This window comes from Lepidochelys kempii, chromosome 10, assembly GCF_965140265.1.
Source record: "Lepidochelys kempii isolate rLepKem1 chromosome 10, rLepKem1.hap2, whole genome shotgun sequence".
In the NCBI taxonomy this organism is placed as follows: Eukaryota; Metazoa; Chordata; order Testudines; family Cheloniidae; genus Lepidochelys; species Lepidochelys kempii.
Window position 1 is genome coordinate 41419194 of NC_133265.1, and position 18182 is coordinate 41437375.

The 18182-nt window shown below is 48.4% G+C and overlaps 1 protein-coding gene across 5 annotated transcripts in view; it reads right to left on the minus strand.

Moving 5' to 3' along the window:
- Positions 1–2835: 2835 nt before the first annotated feature.
- The window catches only part of CD276 (CD276 molecule), a 100809-nt gene continuing 85462 nt past the window's right edge, over positions 2836–18182 (minus strand). For 2 of the 5 annotated variants that reach the window (XM_073363089.1, XM_073363087.1), the window contains one exon: positions 2836–8825. In XM_073363089.1, coding sequence (XP_073219190.1) covers positions 8803–8825 — 23 coding nt within the window. In that variant the 3' untranslated portion in view covers positions 2836–8802. Of the gene's footprint in view, positions 8826–8852; positions 9327–14928; positions 14965–17244; positions 17319–18182 lie in introns of those variants that run through there. The other 3 variants (XM_073363086.1, XM_073363085.1, XM_073363088.1) reach the window with 3 other exon arrangements.

Below are 18182 nucleotides of genomic sequence, written 5' to 3' on the forward strand. Positions count from 1 at the left end.
TGGGCTTGCAATTTCTTGTGCCAATTCTTTTAATATTCTTGGATGAAGATTATCTGGGCCCCCCGATTTAGCCCCATTAAGCTGTTTGAGTTTCGCTTCTACCTCAGATATGGTGATGTCTACCTCCATATCCTCATTCCCATTTATCATGCTACCATTATCCCTAAGATCCTCTTTAGTCTTATTAAAGACTGAGGCAAAGTATTTGTTTAGATATTGGGCCATGCCTAGATTATCCTTGACCTCCACTCCATCCTCAGTTTTTAGCGGTCCCACTTCTTCTTTCTTTGTTTTTTTCCTATTTATATGACTATAGAACCTTTTACTATTGGTTTTAATTCCCTTTGCAAGGTCCAACTCTACTTGACTTTTAGCCTGTCTCACTTTATCCCTACATATTCTGACCTCAATAAGGTAGCTTTCCTTACTGATCCCTCCCTTCTTCCACTCCCTATATGCTTTCTGCTTTTTCTTAATTACCTCTCTAAGATGCTTGCTCATCCAGCTTGGTCTACAACTCCTGCCTATGAATTTTTTCCCCTTTCTTGGGATGCAGGCTTCCGATAGCTTCTGCAGCTTTAATTTAAAATAATCCCAGGCCTCCTCTACCTTTAAACCCATAAATTCTTCAGTCCAATCCACTTCCCTAACTAATTTCCTTAATTTTTGAAAGTCAGCCCTTTTGAAATCAAAAACCCTAGTTGCAGATTTATTTTTGTTAATCCTTCCATTCAATTTGAACTGAATTAGCTCATGATCACTTGAGCCAAGATTATCCCCTACAACCATTTCCTCTATGAGATCCTCATTACTCGCCAAGACCAGATCTAAAATGGCATCCCCTCTAGTCGGTTCAGCAACTACTTGTTGAAGGAATCCATCAGCTATCGCATCTAGGAAAATCTGAGCCCTATTATTATTACTAGCACTCATCCTCCAGTCTATATCTGGGAAGTTAAAGTCTCCCATGATCACACAGTTTCCATTAGTATTTACTTTATTAAAAACATTAAAAAGGGCTCTATCCATATCCAAATTAGATCCCGGTGGTCTATAGCACACCCCAAGCACTATCCTAGGGGAAGCTCTTATAGTTTTCTTCCCCAATTTAATTATTGCCCAGACAGACTCAGTCATATCCATTTCATCGCTTCTTATTTCTTTACATTCTATCTCATCATTGATATACAGTGCTACTCCACCACCTTTACCTTTATTTTGGTCTTTCCTAAACAGCACATACCCTTCAATACCTGTAGCCCAGTCATGACTACTATTCCACCAGGTCTCTGTTATACCTATAATATCTGGTTTCACTTCCTGCACCAGTAACTCTAGTTCCTCCATTTTGTTACCTAGGCTCCTTGCATTAGTGTACAAACATCTTAATTTTTGCTGTTTGGCCTCACTCACATTCTGTACCCTATTAGGCACGGTTATTTTACTACCAGTATAACCTATTAGACTTGTATCTACACTGCCCTTCCTCCTACCTACAGCTGTATCCACTCTTACTTCATTTTTTTTCCACTCTATGCTAAATTCTGGCGTGGAGATTACCTGGACATCTCCCAACCATCTCCCCCAAATTCCTAGTTTAAAGCTCTCTTAATCAGTTGTGCCAGCCTCCATCCTAGAAGTCTATTTCCTTCCCTACTCAGATGAAGTCCATCCCGAGAGAACTGTCCTCTATCCATGAATGCCTCCCAATGGCCATACATCCCAAAGCCCTCCTTATAGCACCACTGCCTAAGCCATCTATTGATAGTCATAATCTTGTCACACCTTTGTTGCCCTTCTCTAGGAACAGGCAAAATCCCACTAAAGATCACCTGAGCCTCAATTTCCTTAAGCGTCCTCCCCAGCCTAACATAGTCTCCCTTAATACTTTCCAGTGAGAATCTAGCCGTATCATTTGTAAATGTCAGATATCTTTAAACCATACACTCTCCACCTGCCCCCCATGACCTCAACACTTGAAAAGTTGGCTTCATGGCCAGAGTACAAACCCTTCAGTGACACAGCATGAATCCCAGCACCTTCCCAGGGGCAAGACATCACCACAGGAGAACCTGAGATAGCTTTTGCAGGCTGGGTGCACAGGGCCTGGTTAGCACTTGTGTGTGCTGCCCCTGAGTACCTCTTGTATGCTGGGACAATGACTGGGGAGAGTGGCTTGAGGTTGAACGCAGGATGGAAACAACCCCACATGGCTCCAGCCTTGACTACTGACAGAACTGTGCAATGTAGTAACACCTAAGACCCCTCTTTACACCCAGCTCCAGAAAGCGGGAAGTTCTTCTGTGACCTGGCTCTCTCGTTTGCAGGAGCCCGTGCCTCTAATATGGGAACCCCTCACAGCAGGTTTGAATGGAAGGAGTTTTAGCCTCTCCAATACCCACTGGAGCTGGAGAGTCCCCAACAGCTGGGATGGGGCAGCTGAGGATCCCTGACAGTGGATGTGGGTGGAGGCTGCCTCTAAAGGGCTACGTCTGCACGCCGTTCACATCTGGCAAGGAGTCCTACCATGGGATGAGGACATCAGGGACTCCTCTTGGTCTAGCCAGAGATCTAGACCCGCACCCCTCTCCCTAACATAGGGCTGACAGAGGAGTCCCAGGTTCTCCAGGGTGGGGAAGTCCACAGGTTCTGGCAGGGCCCTAGCAGGCAGCTGGATTCTCCTAGAACCCCCAGTAGATCATAGGAAAATACATATCCCCCAGCTACTGAGTTACAACTCAGGTCTTTCTACGGCTGATGTTCTCTCCTCATGCCAACGAGGACTGCTGGGCCTGCACACCAAACCATACTACAAACCACACCAGACCCCAGGAATTTTGTCAAAAAGAACCAAGCATTTATTCCCCCCAAAATGTGTCAAGGCACAAAATACTCCAGCTTCCAGAATTTAAGTAATTAAAAAAAATACCAAATCAGACCTTGATTCTAGCACAATGGTATCTCCCTGCCTGAGTGGGGCCAGAGACGAGTGCTGAGGATGTCTGAATGCAACACGGTTGGGCCTGAGTGTGAGAAGCAGGGATGGAGGGTGAAGAAGGCAGCCAGGGATCAGAAAATGTGCATAAGGTAGGCTGGCTGGACAATGCTGGCATCTCCCTGACTTTGGTCTGTCCCTTTATGTTTCCGCTGGTGCTGTGAGCACAGCTTAAATGGCTCTGCTCCTTTTATGGGCCAGAACATTCCGTCTTAGGCCCTTTAACTCAAACATTCCATGGCCTGCACAGGTCTTTGTTATGCACAAAAGCTACATTAAAAGGAAGCTATTTAGATTGCAAAGTCAAGCCATCAAAAGTTAGGAAATGTCAGAATTAAGGCCACCATGGCCATCTAAATTCGGTCCCTGGTGCGTACGCTTTATGACACAGTCTTTAATTACACAATCTCATACTGTTTTTTCCATCACGATGCACGGTGGACTCTGTTCCCTTAATGGGCAGTTAGTCAATATTTTGTTTTCGCCTCATTGTTCCATGTGAGGCCCCTATGCCCCATCTACTGCCCACTATTCAAACCCTGCTCTGAGACAGAATTATTCATTTCCTCATGGGCTTTTCTCCCGTACTCATCATTAGAGTAGCGAAGTGCTTCACCAAAATTAACGAATCCCCCGTCCCCAGCATCTTGGAGAGATGAGAGATATTATCCACATTTTACAGGTGGACAGCTGAGGCACAAAGAGATTAAGGTCAAAAGTATCTACTAATTTTGGTGCCCAATACGAGGCACCTAGGGCCTGACAAGCATTATATAGCACTTTCTATATTCAATCACAGTTCTCACTGACCGGCTGCAGCAGGGCGTGCTCAACACTTCCACGCAGGGTCTCCAGTCAGGCACCCCCAAAATGAGGAACACAGTCAGTGGTCCCCTGTTAAGACTTGGTTTGACTTGCCCAGCATCACACAGGGACTCAGCCTCAGGAACAGGAATAGAATCCACTTGTCCAGGGCAGCATTCAACTGCCTTTCCCATGAGACCCATGCCTTTCTCTTCTTGAAGCTCCGTTCCTCAGCAACAAACGAGACAGGGTCCTGCAGACTTCATTCATTTAGTTTGCAGAAGAGAAGAATGAGGGGGGGATTTGATAGCTGCTTTCAACTACCTGAAGGGGGGTCCAGAGAGGATGGATCTAGACTGTTCTCAGTGGTAGCTGATGACAGAACAAGGAGTAATGGTCTCAAGTTGCAGTGGGGGAGGTTTAGGTTGAATATTAGGAAAAACTTTTTCACAAGGAGGATGGTGAAGCACTGGACTGGTTACCTAGGGAGGTAGTGGAACCTCCTTCCTTAGAGGTTTTTTGAGTCAGGCTTGACAAAGCCCTGGCTGAGATGATTTAATTGGGGATTGGTCCTGCTTTGAGCAGGGGGTTGCACTAGATGACCTCCTGAGGTCCCTTCCAACCCTGATATTCTATGATTCTATAATTCCTAGAGTAGGTCTAGCCAGTGCACTGAAACAGGAAGGGATCCTGTGGAAACAACAGTATGTGACCATGTCATTAAACACTGTACCATAATACACATGCACAAGGGGGTCACATATTTTCCAAAGTTTTAAAAAAATAAACTGAAAGATCAGGAATTCCTTTGTGTGGCATATTGACACCTATATGCATCAGCAGCAGGGCTGGAACTGTTAGATTCACCCCACAGACCTCTGCCACTGGAGCTCATGGAGTAACTGGTAACAGTAGTGGGTTGTCATCCTCTATGTGGCTCAGAGGGGGATGAGATCCACACTTTGCCAGATGCTTGCTGACGGCAGAGGAATGAGCCTCAGTTGGGTTCCAATCCAGCTCTGGAGGGCATGGGCTCTAGTGGCACAGACAAAGCCCTGGCTAGGATGATTTAACTGGGAATTGGTCCTGCTTCGAGCAGGGGGTTGGACTAGATGACCTTCTGGGGTCCCTTCCAACCCTGATATTCTATGATTCTATGATTCTTCCCATCATTGCTCCCAAGCTTGATCCCTTCTCCCCAACAACCTATTTCTGTCTCTGTCCCAGCCCTGGTTCCTTGTTCCAGTCCCATTCTCCTGGCCTACCCTGTCGCCTTTACTGCTCAGGCTTCTCATCCCAGCCCATCTCCTTGTCCAGCCTGCATTAGTCTCCCTCTCCCCCACTCCACCCCCCCGCTTGCTCTCCAAATACCAAACTCTCTCCCAAATCTCACTCACACCCCATCACAATTCTCCCCATTTTGCCCCAACTCCTCTCCCAGCCAGTTCCCTCTCCCAGTTCCACATCTGAGATCCCTCTTCTTCCCACCCCCACAGGCTCCCACTCCTAATCTCCCTCCCTGGGCTGCTCATTTAAATTCAGTCTCCCCTTCCCACCCTCCTTGCCCTGTCTCTTTGCCCAAGCAGTCCCAATTCTCCTCCCACATCCCAACTCCTTCTCAGTTGTCCTCCTCCTTTGTCCCCCACCACTGGTCCCTAATCCCAATCTCACTGTCCAGCCAGTGTCAGTCCCCCACCCACCCCAGCCAACTGGCTCCCAGTCCTGTCCCATTTCTCTCCCTGGTTCCCAGTCCCTCCCCCAGTTGCCAGTCCCAGCCTCCTTATCCTGCTAGTCCCAGCATCCCTCCCCCCTGCAACCCCAGGCTCACTAGATTCACCACTCCTTCCCTTGTCCTGATCCACCTTTTGTCCCCTCTGCACTCACATCAGACAGCTTTCTCCCCCAGAGTGCCTGGATCCCAGCAAGGCAAGGGGGCCCTGAGAGCACAGGAGAGACAGCCTCTCTGCTCTCAGCTCTAGTGCCTAGCCACACCTGGCCTAGAACAGCAATCATAGGGCAAGCCCAGCTTTATCCCAGCAGCCCTAGTCTAGCAGCAGCATGCACAGCTGCTCTTTGGGGATGGCACATGCAGAGTCTGGTCAGCGCTAAGAGCTGAGAGAGCCTTGAGCATGCTCAGTGAGGATGGAATCATCAGAGATTTTTGCTGGTAAAACTGAAGTCTCTGGGCACATGCAAACTGCAATTTTAAAAAGAAATTTGAGCAAATGTGGGCAGATTTTCACCAGGGTGGCAACAGGCACATCTGACACAGAGGTCATGCCCCCACCAAATTTCAAGTGTCACTCCAAAGAACAGGGTGCTAAAGCTGCTCAAAGAAAAGGGTGCCCAAATTGTTTTTAATGTGGACTAAACAATGTCCTTTCCCTTAGCCTCCTTCTCAGAAATGGCCAAGCCATTCTGGCTGAAATTTGCCAAATGCATTCAGCCTGAGGCAGACCTCTGGCATGGAAAATCTCTGCCCAAACAGCTAAAGCTTGGCAAAGCTATAAAACAAATGAAAGCAGGGTCTTATATAGGGAGGTGTCAGCAATCTTAATGATAGGAGGTGCTCCCCACCACCCCCTATAATAGCCCCTCAACTGGGATACAAGTGCATCCCCAGTGAAGTTAATCGCACCACCCCCCATCGACAGAGCTGGGAAGCCCATAGTGATTTTAGTGCTGGTGAGAGGGCCAATGGTAGCCTCAGAAACCAGAGCCTTTAGTCCATCAGATAGGCCCTGGCACCCATCCCCTGCTTTGCTCCACCATGGGGCCTCCCTCTGGATTCAGATGAACAATGTGTGGATCTGAGAAGGCAGGTGGGCCTCCATGGTCCATTGGATTCTCTCAGCCTAGCTTCCCCTTGCTTCTCGCTTTCTGATAGGAAAAGCTTAGGGTCACAGCCAGGTACCATGCTGCTCAGTCAGGTATTTTCCATTCACCTCAGGATTGCTGGCTCCAAACACATACTTTAGAGGCATCAGCTCATGGGAAACCTTGGCTTCAAAATGGCTACCAGATGCCCAGGAACACACTGGCCAGTGTGTTAGAGCTACAGCCATGGGGGAACTCCCATTTAACTTCACTGAGGTGCCTGACCCAGCGCTCCTCACAGGGAGCTGAGGTGGTGCCGTTGGCCTCTCTGGCCCTGGAACCAGGCTACAGGGAAGGCTTTCCGATGGACAGAGCAGGAAATGGGAATAGCTTTGTTGCAGAAAATTGTGGATCATCCCTCCCAACCAGGGATGCAAAAACCGTGGGAGAATCCATCTCTGCCTCTGCTCATGCCCGTCCCCTTCTCCAGCAGGGATGCAAGCAGCTCGGGAGATAGTAGCCGAGGGTCACATCTGACCTGCAAGTTCCCCTCCTCACCGTTGGCCCAAGCAGGCACAACATCCAGTTACAGATACTTCCTGACTCTTTGTTAAAGCAAGGCCAAGGCAGGGGGGTGAGATCTATGAAGTTTCCTCTCCCTCTCCTGCCCCACAAAATCCTCTGGGCCAAACGCACCCCTGGGGTAACTCCACCAACCTCAATGGAATTAAGCCAGGGACAGATCTGGCTCCAGGGGCTTAAGGCAAAAGACACATGCTGGTGACAGTGGTACAACATTAAAGATAACAAGACGCTCTCTGGAGCTGTGCCTCTGCCATAGCCAGGACCAAGAGCATGGACCACTTCCACTCAAGTCTATGAGCTCCATCCTCACAGAGCCTCTACAACCATACTAGGCCACTCCCCATCTCTACAGCCACCTGGACCCACTGTCCATCTCCAAGGAGCTTCAAAGACTTTCTTGGGCCCACTGTCCACCTCCACAGGCCTGCCTCTTGGAGGTTGTTGAACCTTGTCCATGAAGGCATCTTGGGGGGAGGATGGTCCAACGATCAGCAGGCTCCCCTTGGTTGAATGGAGGAGAGCAGTTGTGGTTAGGCATCAGGCACCAGGTGCAGGACAGGAAAGACAGACAGGAGGGCACAAGGATACTTAGAGCCTCTGTCTTTAGGATCTTCTGAAAGACATGGACACCTGGTCCCATCCCCTCCCCCCTGTCCGCCTGCTTTAGAAGCTGAATTTGGGGTGTGGGAATAAGTGGAGCCTGCTTTGTGGTGAGAGCGGGGGAAGGATGGCTGGAAGTGGGGAGTGGGGAGGAGGGACATCCATGGAGCCATAGAGCTGGCTCTCACGTTAGTCACATGCTACAAGGGCCAAGACACCAAGAGCTGGTGCTGTAATGGGGCACTGATAACCAAATATCCCCTTAACCATCGATATTGCCCACCCTACCACCCACCCCACCTGCCCACACACACGTTTGACACAGGACAAGAGTCCCCACTGCATCCCTCCTGGCTGCTCAGATTCTGCTGGCTGCACCTCCTGTGCAGGGAGGGTTCAATCTCACAAGGGGCCAGAGCCCTCCAACCCATCCAGCAGAGCACTTAAGCGCTTGCTTAACTTTAAAAGCAGCAGTAATCCCACTGATCTCTAAGTTAATCACCTACAGGAAAGGGCCCTTCACATCCTGGGCCCAACTCTCCACTGCCCTGCATCTTGTGCAGTCATTTCCACCAGGGCAGCGTGAGTGCAAATGCTCACCATTGGGAGCACTATGCACCCACTTTGCACTGGTAGAAGTGAGCACCCAAGGTGCAGGACAATGGAGAATCAGGTCCCTTTGGGCTGCTTGGGCCAGGAAGACAATAACTCCTGGGAATAAAGTGTATCCAGCCCCGTGAGGAAGCGAGCCCTACATAGCGACACTGTCGCATCTACCCTGTGTGTGTGTGTTGGTGGGGGAGATGGTTATGGTGAAGCAAACAGAGAAAACAGGCTGAAGCTGCTGTCCTTCATGGCCAGGGTATGTAGCAATGGTGGCACCGGCGATGGGATGTTCAGTGTCTCCCATAGGACATCCCCCAGGAGGCTACAATGGTCCGAGAGGACAGGCTGCTAGTCTGTGGCATGGGGCATCATTTCTGTGTCTCCTCCATTTCCTGTCAGTCAATTTCTTGTTCATTGCCTGAAAGTGAAAGAAAAGTGAATAATCAATCCACTGACCTTATGTGGGGGGAGTGGACAAGGTGAGAGAAACAGAGAATACAGAGAAACCGAGAATGGCTCCCAGGCGGGTCAAAGGGCACAATCCATACAAGGGGCCAGTTTTCACAAGGTTCAGCCTACTGGGTGAATGTTAGGTGATTAATAGAACTGGTGGGAAATTTTATGTTGAAACTTTTTTGATGCAGAATTGGGATTTCGACGTAGTGAAAGTTTTCACAAAGTGTCTATTTTCCATAGAAAAATTCAAATTTTCATTTAAAAAAAATAAACGCCAGAAAGCCAAAATATTTTAATTGTGAAATGCCATCATACTGCTTCATGGGAATGGTAGTTTGGATGCTTGTATTCCCATTCTCTTCTATGGGTGGACTTCATTTCCCATGATGCCCTGCGGCTACACCACTGCCATGATGGATCTCCTCCCCTCCCATCATCAGGTAGTTCAACCAGGGATTCCAACCTATAGAGGAGAATGGGGACATGAAGTACCTGAACTACAATTCCCATGCGCCACTAGGTCGGCATTTCAGAATCACAGTATTTCAGCTTTTCGACAAAGTACTTCAGATATTGATTTTTTCCACCAAAAACTCAAAAAACCCCAGTCCTGTGCGCCAGCCACTAGCTCACACTCCTGCCCTCATCCCAGTTAACAAAAATGGTCAGGAAAACCTCGACCAGCCCAATACAGCAAAATGGCTGATATTTAAAGTAAAAAAAAGAAAGATAAATCCATCAAATCACCCATTTCAATAAATGACCATTCAAAGTTACAGCAGCTCAACCGGTGCCCTGGGGTTCATGCTTATATCACTCATGCTCTGCTAAGGTTGGCACCGGATGAATGATTTATGGAGAAAATGCTTTACGAGTCTCCATGAGGATACAGACAACTCACTTAGCATTCCCCGCGGGCACAGGAAGGGACTGAGGTAGGTTTTAGTTACTGTAAGATGCATGCATTGAAGGGCATGGAACTGTTGCATTGAGCATGATACGGGGAATGAAGTGGGATCTAATGCAGTGGTATGTGTTCTATCCCATCCATGGTCCCTCTTCCATAGCAGGAGCCCCTTAGGAGCTCCCTCCCATCCCTATGGGACTCTCTTTCATTGAGCAATCTGGGAAGGATTGGGTAGCTTGCTGCGTTGTGACCCCCAGTGAGAGAATATCCCAGAGTCTAGTGGATAGAGCAGGGGACTCACAAGAGAAATTCCAGGCTCCTTCACTGCTGTGTTGGAAGACCCTGTAACTTCACCCATCTGAAAAATGGGGATATTCACACTTTCCTTCCACGAGTGTAAGGAGACTTCCTCCATTCCCCTTTCCAACGCTCTCCGGAGAGCCTCAGGAGAGAAGAGTTCAGGGAGCGGAGAGTATTGCTATCATACCATGGCACACTGTGGATCCAGAGCTCATGCTGCAGGGCCATAAAGCTTTTCCTCCAGCACTCTCATCAAGGCAGGTGATGTGCCACAGGGCTTGTCTGACCAGCACGGTGCTTTTACTGCATCAAAATCCACACTTCTCCTACCACACAGGGACCGCCAGGAGGCCAGCACAGAGAGCACGGTTGTGCACCTCCTGCAAAATGCCACGCATTTCCAAGTGCTTTACGGAGCATTAGACGCTGGCACTGCAGTGAGTGCACTGGCAAAGGCAGCAGCTATTGTGTGGCCAGTCCACTGTGAGGGCTGTTTACACTGCAGGCATGGATGGTACTCCTGAATGTGAACAACCCCACCTGGGAGCAAGTGCCTCATGCCTAGGAGATACAGCCTTTAGTAATGAGGCTGTGGGTTCAAACCCCATGTGGGCTGGAGTGCCCACAAGCTGTTCTCCTGTGGCAGCTTTGCAGTGGCCTGCATGGAATGTGTTGGTGTCTCAGGACAGTTCTCAGTAACCTGGTTCCCACACCACAACTGGTCCCAGTGATTCCCCGCTGCCAGCCTGGGCTGGGGGCATCATGGAGGCCAAGTTCCTCTCTTCAACCTAAAGGTGAACCTGCCCAGGCAGGTAAGCATGGAGAAGCCTGCACCACTGCTGTCCAGCCTGGGCCTGCTTCCGACTCCAGGCCTGATCTCCCTCCTCACCACTGGATTCACTTACAAAGCGAAAATTCGTAATCTCAGAGTGGTCGCGAGCCTGCTCCTGGGAGATGCTCAGCTCCTGGCACGCCCCTCGATGTCAATGTGGGTTCCAGATGCTCAGCACCTCTCCGGATCAGGCTCCACAGGCCTGAAATTGGATAATCTGGAGGCTGTTGCGCAGAGCTTCAGTTTTACATGGTCATTTAAATGCCCTCCATCCTATGACCCCAGACCAGTATGCCCAGGCTAGAACGGGGTGGGTCTTTGTCCCTCTCTAGTGGCTCGTCCCCACACACAGGCCGAAGAGCCTTTTACTGCAGGCCCTGGCAGCTTTGCTTCTTTCGTTCCAGCCGTAGCAGCACATGCTCTTTCAATCCAGCTGCCCAGAGTCTGATCCCTGTAGACAGCCCCAGCAGGGTGGTGTTACACTATGCAACTCTACATGCTGCGGTCCCTGCCCACAACCTTCCTCTCCATACACTGGGATCTCATGCTTGACACAAAACCAGGAAGCAATGAAATGATGGCCCAGTTCTGCTCACGCTGGTGAATGAACTGAAGTCACTGGAGCTGCACTGGAGTAAGTGAGAGCAGAATCAGATCCAGTATTTACAAACCTCTGATGAAATTTGGGGTTTCTTAATACTGGACAGAGCCCCACTCTGGAAGTGGACACATTGACATCCATGGGATTAACAGTGTGGGGACCTTTCTGGCGTGACCATAACACCCAAGGTCATCTCTGCTCTGCAGGGGCTTGCAGAAGCCCAGGATGATCTTACCCTCGGTCTCTGGCCAGCCCCCAAGTTTCAGGGTTTGCATGGGATGCAGGGCTCCCAGGCAGGCCCTTGCTTTGCCTGAGCTGATGAGGGGCAGTTGGCATGTATCAGCTGATTTCCCATGAGCTGGAGAGCAACCCCCATCACTGCTTCCAGCTAGCAGAAATGCTGCCCAACCATGACGTTAATCTGCATCCGAGCAAAGCACCTTGCTCCTCCCCCCGAATCTGCTTTGTGTTGCTTTAATGGTTGGCTGTTTGTTTGAATGATTTACAACCGGCAGTAGCTTAAAAATATGGCTTTGGCACAAGGTGGCTTGTACCCAGTGTCTTGGGTAAGCAGCTTTCTGGCCGAGCTCAGCCAGCAGGCTGGCACGGGCAGGCTGCCAGCTTTGACAGCAGCCCTGCAGCACACAGACACTGCTCGGTAGGTAGGACAGACCCTTCTCTTCTTGTCGTGGCTGTTAGTGGGTTTGCCACTGGGTTTGTTGGGGGATTTTCATCCCTTGTGCTCATGCTGGAATCCCCTAGTTAGCTGCCTCTGTATGGTGAGCAAGCACAGTCCCTAAACAAGCACAGACACATGTCCATGGACTCACTGCTGTGCCCAACTTACAAAGGCTGGACTACTAAGAACTGTGCATGGCACGTGCTCGCAGGCCCACCAGGTCTGAGGATAGGAAGGTTGGTCACCAGCTCCCATGCCTTCTCGCTTAGAGCTGGTTTTCTGGACTACAACAATATTGCATTCTCCCATTGTTGCTGCAGGCCATGGAACTTAAAGGGGTTTATAAACCTAGATGAATATAGCCCCACAGGAGGTGCTATTACTGTCTAATTACATATGGTGAAACCAAGGCACAAAGCCAGTAAAAGACTTGTCCTCGTTCACACAGTGATCGAGGCTGAAATAGACCCCAGGAGCTCAGATCCGTGGTGCGAGCCATAAGCACCTGGCCATCCTTCCTCCTCCCACACAACACTGGAACAACTCCAATACGTTTACAACAAAGTGACATCTTTAATTTGGAGTGCAGTGCCACAGTTGGAACACTCCCCCCTGTGATGACTGACTCAAGATGCAAGGAACCCAAGAGCGCACCCGGGACGTAGGGAAAATGAGAACACAGGTAGGAATAGAGCTCCAGGCAGCTGTGCAGAGGACCCCATGCCTCCTGCAAGCTTCACACAGGCCTAATCCTTATGATGCACCCAGTGCTGGAGGGCACCAATCTCTATGCTTGTTGGAGACCTCAGCTTCCCTTAAAGTCATATACACCTAAAGGGAATAATAATAACAATACAAAGTGACCTATTTATGGTGCATTGAGCCAGCACTACCTTTCACTTTAACCAACATTCTGCTATCGAGTGTCTGCAGGCTGTGTTGATGGGTTTCCCTAAGCATTGATTTGTCCGGCAATGTAATGGTTAAACAGCCAGTCTCACTCAGCCATATTCCACAGGAACTTCTCCTTACACTAAGGCATAGAGACAGGGAAGCAGGAGTGGTCAGATCATCAGGGTGGGGTGGTTTGTCAGACAAAGCCAATGTTGCAAAAGGTCTGGGCTGCCAAAGTGCAGAGAGTAAAGGCTGAGAGATTTCCCCCCTCATTCCCAGAGGCTGAGCCTGACTACACAGCAAGGCCTGTGTGCATGTTGAGAGAGAGAGTGTTTTCAAAGCTCATTGTACAGCACTGAAAATCCTCATCAGCTGGAGAATCCTAGGAGATGCCATTATTCATACTACATTTCTGCTAAAAAAAAAAAAGCAGCAAGGAAGGATGCAAAGGGACTCCTCAAAGCTGTGGGGTTAAGCAAACAATCTGGCTTGGAGATGAAAAGTGAGGAGGCAATGACAACAAGCACAGACTGTTTAGGCTTGCAGGGGAAAGATAAGGGCAGCAAGGGGAGGAAGAGAAAGCAGATTGAGATAATGCTCTAGCTAACGGAGTGAAGAGGAGTAAGAAAAGGTTTTTATAAATCCAGAAGGAAAAAACGCAGCACAAGAGAGAAAGCAGGGCCATTAATAATGGAGGAGAGGGGTGAAATTAACCATGACTTAACAATAGCTGAGACCCCAAGCTGCTTTAGGAAAATCTGCCTTTAACACCAAAAGAAATAAATTTTGATGACTGAGAAGGAAATCTGCATGTGCAACCCAAGGTAGTTGGACCCTAGGATATTAAAGCAACCAGCTAATTAATCAGGGGAAGAAGGGAGGAGAAATTTCAAAGGCATAAATGGGAGTTAGGTGCCCAACTCCCATAGATTTTCACTGAGTTGGGCATCTGGTTGCCTTTTGGCCATTTCCTCCGCAGTGCACCTGGGAAATGATTGCTTGTATCGCAGAGAACTTGGGAAGCCAGGATGTTCTCAGCAAAAAGGAATGAATGAATCATTCTGGCAATTACTGTCTCATTAGCCCAGCTTCTAGCACTAGTGAAATGATGGAAATTAAAAGAAAAAGTCAATAAATAGCTAGAGCATAATGGATGCATGAGCAATAAACTGCGCTGGATGTTGGGAAAGAATAAATCTTGGCAAACTTGATTGCTCTTTTTGGGAGAATTACAAAATCAATGGACGAGGGGAATGCAGTAGATATCAATAAAATACACTTGGATTTTATTAATGCGGTTAATATTGTATCTAGCAAAAACCTGATTGGCTTGGGATAAAATCATTGATGTGAACTGAAAAGTGGCCAAGAAACCACAAACAAAGGGTAGAATTAAACAGCAAGGGATCTGTTGGGGGGGGGGGGGGCGGGTTTATGGCCTCCGAATCCAATCTGGTCTAATTAACACCTTCATTGCCAACCTGGCAGTGAAAGCCAACAGGGTGCTAATGAAATACACAGCTGACACCAAACTGGGAGAAGTTGCAAACACCATGGAGATGAGCAAATCTAGAAATCAGAAGAGTGGGCAGAAAACAATCATCTAAATCCCAGATACACAAAGCATCCAGCAGATGGTTGGGGTTCTGCATTAGGCTTTGGGTTGCTGTTTTTAGATAACCAACAGCTCAGATCTCCAACTGTCCCTGCTGAGCTAAACAGCCAGTTGGCTGTAATAGCAGTTAGGTTTCAGAGGTTTAAGGGTACAGAAGCCAGTGGGTCTGCCAGCTTGTGTAGTTGTTGCAAGAGACCCTGTATGCGAGTACAAAAGAAGAGAAGAAATGCCCTTTACCTTCTTTGTTCTCTGGGGTCTTCAGAGGCTGCAAAGCTGTTGTTGAGAAGAGAGAATTCTGTCAAACTCAGGCCTGGGACCACAGCATGCAGCAAACAGAGCATTAGAGCAGCAGAGCATTCAACCACACTGGGCCCAGATCCACCAACTCGTCAGGGCATCCTGGACATGCTCTTCCTCCCAGCTCTCCTCCACCCCAAATGGATCCTTTTCTTCCTCCCCGGTGATGTAGTCCTGCCCAGCCGGTTCTGCACTGGCCCTGGCTGCCCTGCCCGGGACTCACTGCCGCATCTGAGCTGCCTCTGATCAAGGAGCCAAACAACCCGATTTAATTGTTTTGCAAACTCTGTCTTTGCCTGCTCCCCCTGTTTGTGATCCTGCCTGTTTGAATCCCAGGTCAGTGGGCAGAGCCCATGAGAACAACAAAAGCCTGCCCCCTCACATGAGAGAGAGGCAACAGAGCCCAGACCTCAACTGAGTACAGGTCAGACAATCAAAACAAGGGACCCAGAGGAGGACACTGAGCAGAGCCCCTGGCCTGACTGCCCTAGAGATCACATTCTCTACATACCCAAAGCTGCCCCTCTTTTATGAGCCAGAGTCCAATTCTGGAGACACCACCCCTAGGCATGAGTGGAGAGTTTGAAATCCATTGTCTGCTCAGTCCTTGGCTTCTCTAATTTAGTCTGCTATCAGTGTCAATTATTAGTAGTGGGATTGTGATGGGGATGCCTACTGATTAGGAAATGGACAGAGACCCAGCCATATCTTTGAAGGATAGTAAAATCCAAGATCTCCCTTCCCCTCCACTCAACCCCTGTAATTTGTAACGAAAGCAACATCTCCTGAGTGCGGTTTCAGGAATGCTCTAGTAACTAGCCCATTAATAGATATGGCACTCAAGATACGGAGCTGATTTTGCTAAACACTGGTGGTGACTGTAGCCTGCACATGGCTTTCTCTGGGCAGCTCTTGGCATCAGCGCTTAACAAAAGTGAATTTCCTGATCAGGCAGGGACAGGGTGCTTCGTTCTGACTATGATCTCCCCACACACAAACCCCCCCTATAGAAACTACTGCCACAATATGAAAAGAAAAAAAGAGGACAAATACCAGGCTATGTTACCATATCCTTCAGCTTCCAAATTCTGGCACTGAGGCTCTGGAAATTAATTGCTGAAATTTATAGTAGAGATCTGAAATCAGTCTCCTGTTGGTTTGGGGGGTCAGGAGAAAGGACTAGGCTAGAGGAGGGGAGGCTGTATGGTTTATCTCCCACCACTAATGAAGGTAGAGGGAAAAAATCCATTTAACAGTTCATAGCATTTATCAGCCTTCCACAGTAATTACACTCGCCAACTTCCACCACCAATCAAAGCCCCAGCCCTTAAATCTCACAGGCAGCTACAAACATCAAGAAGTCTGCGTTGGGAGTGCGCTCTCTCCCAAGGAGAGATTAGGCGCAAGCCAATCTGTATACAACAAAGCTATTGTTGTGCTCAGAGCAGATAAAGGGAATCACCAGGCATATAATTAACTCATTTGAGTAAAGCAGAGCGCCACTATCACTTTTTATTAAAAGATAACACAGCTTATCTCGGCCCTGCGAAACTGCCAGTCTGCTCACAGCTTGGAGGGGTTCACTGACAGCCAGCTGGCCTGCCTCAAAGAGTCGTGCGAGAGGGCACAGGTGCCAACGTGAGACTGGCTGTGTTGGCATGTGTGTGATCATGCACACGACAGTGCACTTCTGTGTGAGACTATGCGCATGTTCATGTATCAATGTGTGTGTTTGCAACAGTCCGTGTGTACACCATTGTCAAAGTTCCTCCCCCACTCTGAACTCTAGGGTACAGATGTGGGGACCTGCATGAAAAACCTCCTAAGCTTATCTTTACCAGCTTAGGTCAAAACTTCCCCAAGGTACAAAATATTCCACCCTTTGTCCTTGGATTGGCCGCTACCACCACCAAACAAATACTGGTTACTGGGGAAGAGCTGTTTGGACGTGTCTTTCCCCCCAAAATACTTCCCAAAACCTTGCACCCCACTTCCTGGACAAGGTTTGGTAAAAAGCCTCACCAATTTGCCTAGGTGACTACAGACCCAGACCCTTGGATCTTAAGAACAATGAACAATCCTCCCAACACTTGCACCCCCCCTTTCCTGGGAAATGTTGGATAAAAAGCCTCACCAATTTGCATAGGTGACCACAGACCCAAACCCTTGGATCTGAGAACAATGAAAAAAACATTCAGTTTTCTTACAAGAAGACTTTTAATAGAAATAGAAGTAAATAGAAGTAAAGAAATCACCTCTGTAAAATCAGGATAGTAGATACCTTACAGGGTAATTAGATTCAAAACATAGAAAACCCCTCTAGGCAAAACCTTAAGTTACAAAAAAGATACACAGACAGAAATAGTTATTCTATTCAGCAAAATTCTTTTCTCAGCCATTTAAAGAAATCATAATCTAACGCATACCTAGCTAGATTACTTACTAAAAGTTCTAAGACTCCATTCCTGGTCTATCCCCGGCCAAGACAGCATAAAGACAGACACACAGACCCTTTGTTTCTCTCCCTCCTCCCAGCTTTTGAAAGTATCTTGTCTCCTCATTGGTCATTTTGGTCAGGTGCCAGCGAGGTTACCTTTAGCTTCTTAACCCTTTACAGGTGAGAGGAGCTTTCCCCTGGCCAGGAGGGATTTCAAAGGGGTTTACCCTTTCCTTTATATTTATGACAAACATGCACAACTGTATGCACATACTTGGCAATGTGTTTGCATATGCAAGTGTATCTGTTTGCATGTATGCAATATACATGGACAACTATGTGCACATGCTCATGCCTTAGTATGTACATGTGTGAGCTTGTGCTCTTAACTGGATGCACGACTGGGTGCTTATGCTTGTGCATCCATACGTGCACATGGAAGAGTGTGCGACACTATGCATTAGCATGTGTATGTGTGCGTATGCCTTTATATTCATGCACGACTGTGTGCGCATGCTCATGCATCAGTGTGTGCACATGCAAGTGTGCACCACTCTGTGTATGCACATGCTTGTGCATCAATGGGTTCACATGCCACAGCGTGCATCGTTCGACACATACATGACTGTTTGCTTACGCAACATGTATGAATATACCAGTAGATGCAAGCAGAACTGTGCATATGTGACATGTGTGTTTCAGTATGTGTTCATGATATGTTGTGTGCACACCCAGGCTGTGGCACATCGGCTCCATC